Source organism: Scyliorhinus canicula, chromosome 13 (assembly GCF_902713615.1).
Source record: "Scyliorhinus canicula chromosome 13, sScyCan1.1, whole genome shotgun sequence".
NCBI lineage: Eukaryota > Metazoa > Chordata > Chondrichthyes > Carcharhiniformes > Scyliorhinidae > Scyliorhinus > Scyliorhinus canicula.
Genome location: NC_052158.1, coordinates 161,629,668 through 161,642,814, shown reverse-complemented (window position 1 = coordinate 161,642,814; position 13,147 = coordinate 161,629,668). Strand labels below are relative to the sequence as shown.

The window sequence follows — 13,147 nt, the reverse complement described above, 5'->3', positions numbered from 1 at the left end:
TGGTTCCGAAACTCAATCCCCCTGCTGATAAAGGCTAGCACACCATATGCCTTCTTAACAGCCCTATTAACCTGGGTGGCAACTTTCAGGGATTTATGTACCTGGATGCCGAGATCTCTCTGTTCATCTACACTACCAAGAATCTTGCCATTCGCCCAGTACTCTGCATTCCTGTTACTCCTTCCAAAGTGAACCACCTCACACTTTTCCGCATTAAACTCCATCTGCCACCTCTCAGCCCAGCTCTGCAGCTTATCTATGTCCCTCTGTATCCTACAACATCCTTCAGCACTATCCACAACTCCACCGACCTTCGTGTCATCTGCAAATTTACTAACCCATCCTTCTACACCCTCTTCTAGGTCATTTATAAAAACGACAAACAGCAGTGGCCCCAAAACAGATCCTTGCGGTACACCACTAGTAACTGAACTCCAGGATGAACATTTGCCATCAACCACCACCCTCTGTCTTCTTTCAGCTAGCCAATTACTGATCCAAACTATCCAATCTGTGATGTTTCCTCTTGCTTTTTTTATAAATTTGGAGTACCCAATTCTTGTTTTCCCAATTACGTGGCAATCTATCATGGCCAATCCACCTATCCTGCACATCTTTGGGTTGGGGTCAGACCCACGCAGACACAGAGAGAATGTGCAAACTCCACACGGACAATGACCCAGGACCGGAATCGAACCTGGGACTTTGGCGCTGTGAGGCAGCAGTGCTAACCACTGCTCCAACATGCCGCCCCAGATCTTTCCTCTTATGAGGAAATCTAGAACATGGGGTACTGTTAAAAATAAGGGGTTACCCATTTAAGACACAGATGAGGAGGGCCATGACTCTTTGGAACTCTCTTCATTAAAGGGCAGTAAAGCCCGGGCTGGATCGATTCTTGGTAAACAAGGGGCGGTTGTGGAGTTGAGGTTTCAATCAGATTAACCTTGATCTCATTATCTGGTGGAGCAGGCTCAGGCAGAATGCCCTCCTGCTTTTAATTCGTATGTGCATGTTTGCATGACTGACATCAATTGCATAAATATTCACAAAGTGTTTCTTCCAGGTGAAAAACCTTTTATCTGTGAATTGTGTGGCAATTCCTACTCTGATGTGAAGAATTTAAAGAAACATAACAATAAAGTTCATGGTGGTGAGTATTTTCAGAAAATCAAGACAATTCAACCAATCCCATCCCAAATCTTTCCACGTAACCCACCAAGTTAATCTTCAAATATCAGTCGAATTGCCTTTTGAAACTGGCTATGGAACTTGCTTACTGCAGCCTTCCAGCTCTGAACATTCTGTAGGCAAAGAAATTATTTCTCATTTCATCGCCAGGAATTTACTAATCATCTTAAAACTATCACCTCTGTTACCCACTTGCCAGAATAAATAGTTTCTCCTGAGTTGCTCTATCCAAATTTCAGAGTTTGAGCAGGTGCTGGAGTCACTCGGATGTATCCAACAAGTTAAGAGCTTTACAGATGCTGCATTTATTTATGTGGTCACTAAGCAACTGCCGAGTATGCAGGAGCTGCGAGAGTGAGAGTTCATGTGGGGAGTGCTGACAGAGCCATGGGTAGAACCCACAGGAAGATACAAAGAAAAGCAGAAGACTGATCAGTAATTGGATAGTTGGAAAACATACAAGTGTTTATGTGGCTACAAACATGAATCCAACCGAAGGATAAAAGCAAATTACTGCGGTTGCTGGAATCTAAAACAAAAACAAAAAATGCAGGAAAATCTCAGCAAGCCTGGCAGCATCTGTGGAGAGAGAAGGGAGCTTATGTTTGGCGCCTGGATGACTCCGAGCTTTGACAAAGAGTTGAAGGGTTACAGAGAACGGGCAGGACGGTGGAGTTAAGGCCAGGATGAGATCGGCTATGATCAAATGGTAGAGCAGACTCGATGGGCCAAATGGCCGAATTCTGCTCTGATATCTGATGAGCTTATGTCACTGAAGGGCTGCAGAGCACCCTGCGGGGAAGGCGAACAGCCAGCAGGTATGGCCTACATTGTAACCAACAATATGGGCAGAAAGAGGGATGTCATCCTGTAGTCTAAATTTAGAGAGTTTGGTAGGAAATTAGCATGAATTGAAAAATGAAAATCGCTTATTGTCACAAATAGGCTTCAATGAAGTTACTGTGAAAAGCCCCTAGTCGCCACATTCCAGCGCCTGTCCGGGGAGGCTGGTACGGGAATCGAACTGTGCTGCTGGCCTGCCTTGGTCTGCTTTAAAAGCCATCGATTTAGCCCAGTGTGCTAAACCAGCCCCTGAAAAATTGCTTATTGTCACGAGTAGGCTTCAATGAAGTTACTGTGAAAAGCCCCTAGTCGCCACATTCCGGCGCCTGTCCGGGGAGGCTGGTACGGGAATCGAACCGTGCTGTTGGCCTGCTTGGTCTGTTTTAAAAGCCAGCGATTTAGCCCAGTGAGCTAAACCAGTATGCAGGACCTCAGAAATGGTAATCTCCAGATTACTTCCCATAGCAATCTCAATATAGAATACAAAAACTGAGGATAGAGCAGCAAAATGCCTAGCTGTAGAGATGGTGCAAGAGGGAGAGCTTTAGATTCCTGTGACGTTGAGATCAGTTATGGAGAGTTGGGATCTGCACAGAGTGAACAGGTTGCACATTAAGGGGCTGGTTTAGCTCACTGGGCTAAATTGCTGGCTTTAAAAGCAGACCAAGCAGGCCAGCAGCACGGTTCGATTCTCGTACCAGCCTCCCCGAACAGGCGCCAGAATGTGGCGACTAGGGGCTTTTCACTGTAACTTCATTGAAGCCCACTCGTGACAAGTGATTTTCATTTCAAGAGAACCGCAACCAATTTCTTTGCAGGGCGATTTGCGAGTGCTATCGGGAAGGGTTTAAACTAACTTGACAGGTGTCATTAATTGAATGAGGAGGAGGTTTGGTGCAAATTAACTGAACTTTTATTGAGAAACATTGTGATGCTTCACACGCTTGTCCCCATCTTTCTACCAGAAGCCAAGCTTTCAATGCTGCCCCACAGTTGATTTAGACGTGAATGTAGGAGGGTTGATCAGTAAGTTCCCGGATGATATGAAAATTGGTAGGTGGTAAATAGTGAGGAGGATAGCCTGAGATTACAGGAGGATATAGACGGGCTGGTCAGCGGCAAATGGTATTCAATCCGGATAAGTGTGAGATGATGCACTTGGTCAGGACAAACAAGGCAAAGGGAATACAGGATAAACGGCAGGACCCTGGGAAGCACCGAGGATCAGAGGGACCTTGCTGTGCATGTACACTGGTCCCTTAAGGTAGCAGAGCAGGTGGGTACAGTGGTTAAGAAGGCGTATGATATATTTGCCTTTATTAGCCGAGGGATAAAGTTTAAGAGCAGGGAGGTTATGCTGGAACTTTATAAAACGTTGGTTAGGCCACAGCTAGAGTATTGTGTGGAGTTCTGGAATCCACATTATAGGAAGGATGTGATAGCCACTGGGAAGGGTGCAGAGGAGATTTACCAGGATGTTGCCTGGGCTGGAGAGTTTTAGTTATAGAGAGAGATTGGATATTTCAGGGCAGACAAGGCTTTGGACTAAGTGCTGGAAAATGGGATTAGAATAGTACGGTTGTTTTTGACCGGCACAGATGCGATGGGCCAAAGGGCCTTTTCTGTGCTGTATGATTCTATAACTCTTATAGTACCGCCCACAGTTAATTGACTGGATGGAGGTACAACCAATCCAAATGCAACATTTCCACCCCCTAAGTTTTTTAAAGTTAATTTTATGGGATGTAGGTGTCATTGGCCAGAGCAGCATTTTTATTGCCCATCCCTAGTTGCCCTTCAGAAGGTGGTGGTGAGTTGCCTTATTGAACCGCTGCAATCCGAGGTGTAGGCACACCCACTGTGCTGTTAGGGAGGGAGCTCCAGGATGTTGCCCCAGCGACAGTGAAGGAACGGAGATATATTTCCAAGTCAGGGTGGTGAGTGACTCGGAGGGGAACCTTCAGGTGGTGGGGTTCCCAGGTATCTACTGCTCTTGTCCTTCTAGATGGTAGATGGTCGTGGGTTTGGAAGGTGCTGAGGAACCTTGGTGAGTTACTGCAGTGCATTTTGTAGATGGTACACACGGCTGTCACTGTTTGTCGATGGTGGAGGGCTTGAATGTTTGTGGAAGGGGGAGCAATCAATTAGGTTGCTTTGTCTGTTAAGCTTCTTGAGTGTTGATGAAGCTGCACTCATCCAGGCAAGTGGAGAGTATTCCATTACACCTGACACTTGCCTTGTAGATGAGGACAGGCTATGGGGGGGTCAGGAGGAGAATTACTCTCCGCAACATTCTTTGACCTGCCCTAGCAGCCACAGTATTAATGTGGCTGGGTCCAGTTGAGTTTCTGATCAATGGTAACCCCCAGGATGTTGATTGTGGGAGATTGAGCGATGGTAATGCCATTGAATGTCAAAGGGCAGTGGTTAGATCCTCTCTTGTAGGAGATTGTTGTGGCCTGGCACTTCTATGGTGTGAATTAACTTGCCACTTGTCAGCCCGAGCCTGGATATTGTCCAGGTCTTGCTGCATTTGGACACTGACTGCTTCATTATCTGAGGAGTTGTGAATGGTGCTGAACATTGTGCAGTCATCCGCAAACATCCCCACTTCTAACCTTATGGTGGAAGGGAGGTCATTGATGAAGAAGCTGAAGATGGTTGGGGCCGAGGACACTACCCTGAGGAACTCCTGCAGTGATGTCCTGGAGCTGAGATGACTGACCTCCAACCACTACAACCATCTTCCTTTGTGCCGGGAATGACGCCAACCAGCGGAGAGTTTCCCCCCTGATTCCCATTGAGTCCAGTTTAGCTCGGGCTCCTTCTTGCCATAACTGCACACAATAATCCAGGTGTGGCCTCACCAAGGCCGTATATAATTGCAGCAAGTCAGCCCTGTGCCTATACTCTAATCCTCTCGCTATAAAGACCAGAATACCATTTGCCCTCATAACCACCTACTCTACCTGCATGCTTACCTCAGTAACTAGTGTACGAGCACACCCAGGTTTCATTATACATTCCCCTCTCCTAATTTATGACCATTCAGATAATAGTCTGCCATCTAATTTTTGCTACCAAAATGGATAATCTCGCATTTATCCAAATTATACTGCATCTGCCATTCATTTTCCCACTCACTCAACTTGTCCAAATCACCCTGAAGGATCTCTACATCCTCCTCACAGCTCACCCTCCCACCCAACTTGCTGTCATCTGCAAATTTGGAGCTATTGCATTTAGTTCCCTCGTCTAAATCATTAATATATATTGTGAATAGCTGGGGTCCCAGGACCCGACCCATGCCATGCAGGGCCCCTAGCAGTAGTCAGGTTGTGGGGCAACCCTTGGAAAGAGCACCCTACCTAGGCCCAATCCCCGCCATATTCCCGAAATCCCATCCTAAGTGGCAATTTATCATGGCCAATCCACCTAACCTGCACACGTTTGGTCTGTTGGAGGAAACCGGAGCACCCGGAGGAAACCCACACAGACATGGGAGAATGTGTAAACTCCACACATTCACCTAAAGTGGGAATTGAACCTGAGCCCCTGGCACTGTGCGGCAGCAGTGCTAACCACTGTGCCACCGATGGGCATTTCTGAGTAGGACATCATCTTCATTTCTCATCCCTAATTGCTCTCAAGAAAGTGATGGTGAGTTGCTTCCTTGAACTGCTGCAGCGGCAGACTGCATCATAGATGTTTACAACATGGAAACAGGCCCTTCGGCCCAGCTTATCCATGCCGCCCAATTTCTATCACTAAGCTAGTCCCACTTGCCCGCATTGGGCCATATCCCTCTATACCCACCCTGTCCATGTAACTGTCTAACTGCTTTTTAAACTCCCTGTGCTGTATGGGCAATAGTGTTGTTGGGGGGACAGTTCCTCGGTTTTGACTCAGGACAGTAAAGGAACAGTAATGGTTGGTGTGTGGCAGGTGTTGGCATTTGCAGGCATCAGCGGTCCTTGTTCTCTAGAACAAAGAAAAATGACAGCACAGGAACAGGCCCTTCGGCCCTCCAAGCCTGCGCCGCAGCATCCAGATCCTCTATCTAAAGCTGTTGCATATTTTCTAAGGATCTTTATCCCTCTGCTCCCTCTCCATTCATGTATCTGTCTAGATACATCTTAAATGACGCTATCGTGCTATCGTGCCTGCCTCTACCACCTCCGCCGGCAATGCGCTCCAAGCATCCACCACCCTCTGCAGAAAGAACTTTCCACGCATATCTCCCGTAAACTTTTCCCCTCTCACCTTGAACTCGTGATCCCTAGTAATTGAGTCCCCCACTCTGGGGGGAAAAAGCTTCTTGCTATCTATACCTCTCATGGTTTTGCACACTGGTTCTTCTAGTTGGTCGAGATCTCGGGTTTGAAAGGTGCTGTGAAAAGAGCGGTGGTGGATTCTGAAATGCAGATTGTAGTTGGTAGACATTGCAGCTACTCTGTATTGGTGGCGAAGGGAGTGAATGTTAAGGTGGTGGATGGGGTGCCAAATAAGCGGCTGCTTTGTCTTGGCTGGTGCCTAAGTTACTCGAGTGTTGTTGGAGCTGCAAGCATTCAGCCAGGTGGAGAGTATTCCACCAGACCCCTTTTCAATGGCGACTTTGTGGAGTTGGGAGATGAGTTACTCTGCAGAATCCCCAGCCTCTGACCCACACAGTACCTGTATTGCTGGTCCAATTCAGTTTCGAGTCCATAGTGACCCCCAGCATGTTAATAGTGAGATTTCAGCAATGGCGATGCCATTGTACCTCAAGCAGAGGTGGCCTTGTTGGAGCTGGTCATTGCCTCGCACTGTTGTGGTTCAGATGTAACTTGCCACTTATCGGGCAAAGCCTGAATATTGTCCAGGACTTGGTCCATTTGGGTTCAGATAACATCAGTAACAGAGGAGTCGCAAATGGTGCTGAACATTGTGCAATTATCTGCGAATATCCCCACTTCTGAACCTTATGATGGAAGGAAGGTCATTGATGAAGCAGCTGAAGATGGTCGGGCCGAGGACACTACCCTGAGGAACTCCTACAGTGATATCCTGGAGCTGAGATAATTGACCTCCGACCACCACAACCATCTTCCTTTGTGCCGGGTATGACATTGACTTCAGTTTTGCCAGGTCAAATACTCCCTTGGGGCCCTGTCAGCATCAATGGGGCCGAGGTGGAGATGGTTAACAGCTGCAAATTCCTAGTTGTTCATATCACCAAAATCTATCCTGGTCCACCCACGTCGACGTTACCGCCAAGAAAGCACAACAGCGCCTATACTTCCTCAGGAAACTAAGGGAATTTGGCATGTCCACACTGACTCTTACCAACTTTTACAGATGCACCATAGAAAGCATCCTATCTGGCATCACAGCCTGGTATGGCAACTGCTCGGCCCAGGACCGCAAGAAACTATAGAGTCGTGAACTCAGCCCAGTCCATCACACAAACCTGCCTCCCATCCATTGACTCCATCTACACCTCCCGCTGCCTGGGGAAAGCGGGCAGCATAATCAAAGCCCCCCCCTCCCACCCGGCTTACTCACTCTTCCAACTTCTTCCATCGGGCAGGAGATACAAAAATCTAAGAACAAGCACGAACAGACGCCTGAATTACCCTCTTATGGACTGACCCGATTAATACTACAGTCCTGTATGCTTGACCTGATGCCTCTGTCCATGTATTTACATTGTGTACCTTGTGTTGCCCTATTATGTATTTTCCTTTCATATGTTTGAGCTACTTGCAGAAAAATACTTTTCACTGTCCCTCGGTACACGTGACAGAAGGCAAATCCAAATCCCAATGTCTGGTGATGCTCCTGGAATGTCCTTATCCACTTTTCATTGAATTGAAGTACAATTCAGAAAAAAAATATATATATATATATAAATATATATATATATAAATATAAGAGTCCAGAGTATTAGGCGAGAGTGAGGGTTCCTTCATGGGAGGGTTAAAGTTAAGTGGGTTCGGCTCACTGAATTCCTTCAACATTGGTGCTGGTACAGGAAGATGTTATCCAGAACCCGGACTGCCTGTTGCATAGGAGATGGCCGGAATCTCCCAGAGAACCAGGCTTGAGGCAGGTTCACCATTTACAGTGGTGGGATTTGAACCTGGGTCCCTGCAGCATTTACCTGATCTCTGGATTAGTAATCTAGAGAAAATATCACTGCCTCCCCATCATTGAAGGAGAATCTTCCGGTGATCATCAATATTTGGGAGCCAAAGAGGGAAATTGGGACAATCTCCAGCATCGGCCACCTTGTTTCATGAAATTATTTCTTTTCCAGCTGTGAAAAGGACCGATGCTAATGGTGGGGAAGATTTTGTCAAAAGTGAACCGCAGGACATTGTGGATCAAAAACCCTGCGATCTAACCATACCACTCACTGTCGCCATTGGACCAGAGCAACAAGAGATTCTGCTGCCCGTGAGCGAGGGCCCATCTTTATCCACGGAACAGTTGCTGCGGCCCCCTGTCTCCGCCTACCCAGAGACCCAGCTCATCTTCCTGCAGCAACTATACTGACAGAACCTCCCAGCTCACCAGGGGAGAACATCGCCCGCCTCGCCCAGGGGAGAACATCGCCCACCTCGCCCAGGGGAGGACATCGCCCACCTCGCCCAGGGGAGAACATCGCCCCCCTCGCCCAGGGGAGGACATCGCCCACCTCGCCCAGGGGAGAACATCGCCCACCTCGACCAGGGGAGAACATCGCCCACCTCGCCCAGGGGAGGACATCGCCCACCTCGCCCAGGGGAGAACATCGCCCACCTCGCCCAGGGGAGGACATCGCCCCCCTCGCCCAGGGGAGGACATCGCCCGCCTCGCCCAGGGGGGAACATCGCCCGCCTCGCCCAGGGGAGGACATTGTCCACCTCGCCCAGGGGGGAACATCGCCCGCCTCGCCCAGGGGAGGACATTGTCCACCTCGCCCAGGGGGGAACATCGCCCGCCTCGCCCAGGGGAGGACATCGCCCGCCTCGCCCAGGGGAGAACATCGCCCACCTCGCCCAGGGGAGGACATGGCCCACCTCGCCCAGGGGAGGACATCGCCCACCTCGCCCAGGGGAGGACATTGTCCACCTCGCCCAGGGGAGGACATCGCCCGCCTCGCCCAGGGGAGGACATGGCCCACCTCGCCCAGGGGAGGACATCGCCCACCTCGCCCAGGGGAGGACATCGCCCACCTCGCCCAGGGGAGAACATCACCCACCTCGCCCAGGGGAGGACATGGCCCACCTCGCCCAGGGGAGGACATTGTCCACCTCGCCCAGGGGAGGACATGGCCCACCTCGCCCAGGGGGGAACATCGCCCACCTCGCCCAGGGGAGGACATTGTCCACCTCGCCCAGGGGAGGACATGGCCCACCTCGCCCAGGGGAGGACATTGCCCACCTCGCCCAGGGGAGGACATTGCCCACCTCGCCCAGGGGAGGACATTGCCCACCTCGCCCAGGGGAGAACATCGCCCGCCTCGCCCAGGGGAGAACATGGCCCACCTCGCCCAGGGGGGAGGGGGGAAACACGCAGTCACCCCGGGGGGAGGGGGGGAAACACGCAGTCACCCCGGGGGGAGAGGGGAAACACGCAGTCACCCCGGGGGGAGGGGGGGAAACACGCAGTCACCCGGGGGGAGGGAGGGAGAACACGCAGTTACCCCGGGGGGGAGGGGGGAAAACACGCAGTTACCCCGGGGGGAGGGGGGAAAACACGCAGTTACCCCGGGGGGAGGGGGGAAAACACGCAGTTACCCCGGGGGGGAGGGGAAACACGGTTTCCGAGGGGGGGAACATGCAGTTACCCCAGGGGGGAGGCGAAACACGCAGTTACCCCGGGGGGGAGGCGAAACACGCAGTTACCCCGGGGGAGGGGGGAAAACACGGTTTCCGAGGGGGGGAACACGCAGTTACCCCCGGGGGGAGGGGGGGGAAAACGCAGTTACCCCGGGGAAGGGGGGGGGGGGGAGAGAGATCACACAGTCGCTCGGGGGGGGGGGGGGGGGGGGGGGAGATCACAGTCACGGGGGGGCTGGTGGGAGATCACACAGTCACCCCGGGGGGGGGGGGGGGGAAACACGCAATTACCCCCGGGGGGAGAATAACGCAGTCACTGGGGGGTGGGAGATCACACAGTCACCCCGGGGGGAGGGGGGGGGAAACACGCAATTACCCCCGGGGGGAGAATAACGCAGTCACTGGGGGGTGGGAGATCACACAGTCGCCCAGGGGAAGGAGCAGCTGACACAACTCGCTGGGGGGGGGGGGGGGGGGGGTAGCATAGGGATCACCTGGCCCAGTGGAGCGAGTGGGTGTGGTGGCTGAGAGGATGTGGGGTAGCCCCATTAGAAGGGATTGTGGGGGGTTTGCTGAGACTGAACTCCGGACGGAGTGACTGTGTACTTCGCCAAGCGCCCCCTCCCCCCAGATTCTGCGGCTGTCACTCGTTGCCAACATTGATGATTCTGTACAATTTATTCTCCTGTATTTATGATACAGACCATGACATCTCTTGTGCTGTTTACACAATGAATTTATTGTAACAAATGACTTTTTATTGTTCCCAGGTTGAATATTTCTGTTTACAGACAGAGCGGAATGTTTGCGTCTAATAGATGTTCTTCCCCGATCAGGTCCTGGGTGCATTGCCTTCAACCAGGAGTGTGGGCCCAGCTCTCCATATATCTCTGAAACTGTGACACTACATATTACCTGATGCAGTATTTAATAGTTCCCAAGCAGGTTACCTGAATGTTGACCATCACAGCAGGACAGGAACAGCTGAGTGTCTCATTTGTGTCTCACTAACACTCCTGCATTGGGTCACCTCTGCGTCTGTGTAATAACAATGGGGTCCACATTTACTGTTCAATTCTCTGTATCAGAGATTTATTTAATTGTTCCAACACGTCCCACTGCAGCTGCCTGACTCTTCCTCCCCGACAGTCAATTTGGGTTTTATAATCTCTCTTAGAATGTGTCCTGGGAGTGTTTGATGGGGACAGTGTAGAGGGAGCTTTACTCTGTATCTAACCCCGTGCTGTACCTGTCCTGGGAGTGTTTGATGGGGACAGTGTAGAGGGAGCTTTACTCTGTATCTAACCCCGTGCTGTACCTGTCCTGGGAGTGTTTGATGGGGACAGTGTAGAGGGAGCTTTACTCTGCATCTAACCCCGTGCTGTACCTGTCCTGGGAGTGTTTGATGGGGACAGTGTAGAGGGAGCTTTACTCTGTAACTCTTGCTGATTCCAAGCTGTTGTGCGACACATATAAAGACCTGTTTATCAGGAGCAGTGACCCTAAGGCCCAGGTCCTGACATTTGTGTCATGACCCATATGAAATTTGAGCTGGTAAAGTGAACTGGTTTTGATGGTAGCACAGTGGTTAGCACTGTTGCTTCACAGCTCCAGGGTCTGAGGTTCAATTCCTTGTTCGGATCACTGTCTGTGCGGAGTCTGCACATTCTCCCTGTGTCTGCGTGGGTTTCCTCCGGGTGCTCTGGTTTCCTCCCACAAGTCCCGAAAGACGTGCAGGTTAGGTGAATTGGGCATTCTGAATTCTCCCTCTGCATACCCAAACAGGCACCAGAATGTGGTGCCTAGGGGCTCTTCACAGCAGCTTCATTGCAGTGTTAATGTAAGCCGACTTTTGACAATAAGGATTCTAATTATTAATATTACCCTATATATCAGAGAACCACAAGAATTTTATTAAAAATTATTCATTCATCGGATGTGAGCATTAATCAGCATTTTTATTGCCCTTCCCTAGTTGCCCTTCAGAAGATGGTGGTGAGATGCCTTCTTGAATGACTGCAGTCCATGTGGTGTAGGTATACCCACTTTGCTGTTAGGGAGGGAGTTCCAGGATTTTCACCCAGCTACAATAAAGGCGATATATTTCCCAGCCAGTATGGTGTGTGGTTTGAAGAGCATTTGTTGACATCTTTCTAGGTATTTACAGTCATGGGTTTGGAAGATGATGTCTCGGGAGCCTTGGTGAGTTCCTGCAGTGCATCCTGTAGACGCGACACACGGCTGCCTCTGTTCGTTGATGGTGGAGGGTTTGAATGTTTGTGGAACGGGGTGCCAATCAAGCGGGGCTGCTTTGTACTGGATGGAGTCGAGCTTCTTGAGTGTTGCTGGAGCTGCACTCATCCAGGCAAATGGAGAGTATTACCTTACACTCCTGACTTGTAGATGGTGGACAGGCTTTCGGGGGGTCAGGAGGTGAGTTCCAAAGGAGAGGGACACGTTAATTGATGGTGTCTCAGAGGGATATGGAAACACTTTAGAACAGATCGTTATTACGAGGGAGGAAGTGTTAAAAAGCTTTATAGTAGACAAACCCCCAGGGCCAGATGGCATCCCAGATTACTGAGGGAGGCCAGATGAAATCGCTGGGCCTTTGAGAGCGACAAGAGATGAAATCGCTGGGCCTCTAACAGAAATCTTTGTTTCTTCATTGGCCACAGGTGAGATCCCAGAGGATTGGAGAATAGCCAATGTTGTCCTGTTATTTAAGAAGGGTTGCAAGGATAACCCGGGTAACTATAGGCCAGTGAACATGATGTCAATGATAGTGAAATTGTTGGAAAAGATTCTCAGATATAGGATCTATGCATATTTAGAAGTAAATGGTATTAGAACAGGGACAGGAATGGTTGTTGGAAGTTCCGGGGTATAGATGTTTCAGTAAGAGTAGGGAAGGTGGTAAAAGAGGTGGAGGAGTAGCATTGTTAATCAAGGATAGTTTAACAGCTGCAGAAAAGCAGTTTGAAGGGAATCTGCCTACTGAGGTAATATGGGCCGAAGTTAGAAATAGGAAAGGAGCGGTCACGTTGTTAGGAGTTTTCTATAGGCCCCCAAATAGTAATAGAAATGTGGAGGAAGAAATTGCAAAACAGATTTTGGATAGGTGTGGAGGTGTCAAGGTCGTTGTCATGGGTGACTTTAACTTTCCAAATATTGATTGGAACCTCTATAGGTCAAACAGTTCGGATGGGGCAGTTTTTGTAGTGTGTGCAGGAGGGTTTCCTGACACAATATGTGGATAGGCCGACGAGAGGGGGGCCACATTGGATTTGGTACTGGGTAATGAACCG

General features: G+C 50.1%; 1 protein-coding gene across 5 annotated transcripts in view; it reads left to right on the top strand.

The window, feature by feature from the left end:
- Positions 1-12,122, top strand: part of LOC119976015 (myoneurin-like) — a 75,775-nt gene extending 63,653 nt beyond the window's left edge. The window contains exons 5-7 of one of the 5 annotated variants that reach the window (XM_038816070.1): positions 1,067-1,153; positions 8,333-8,600; positions 9,017-9,565. In XM_038816070.1, coding sequence (XP_038671998.1) covers positions 1,067-1,153; positions 8,333-8,571 — 326 coding nt within the window. In that variant the 3' untranslated portion in view covers positions 8,572-8,600; positions 9,017-9,565. Of the gene's footprint in view, positions 1-1,066; positions 1,154-8,332; positions 8,960-9,016; positions 9,566-11,814 lie in introns of those variants that run through there. The other 4 variants (XM_038816074.1, XM_038816071.1, XM_038816069.1 and 1 more) reach the window with 4 other exon arrangements.
- The last annotated feature ends 1,025 nt before the right edge of the window (positions 12,123-13,147 follow it).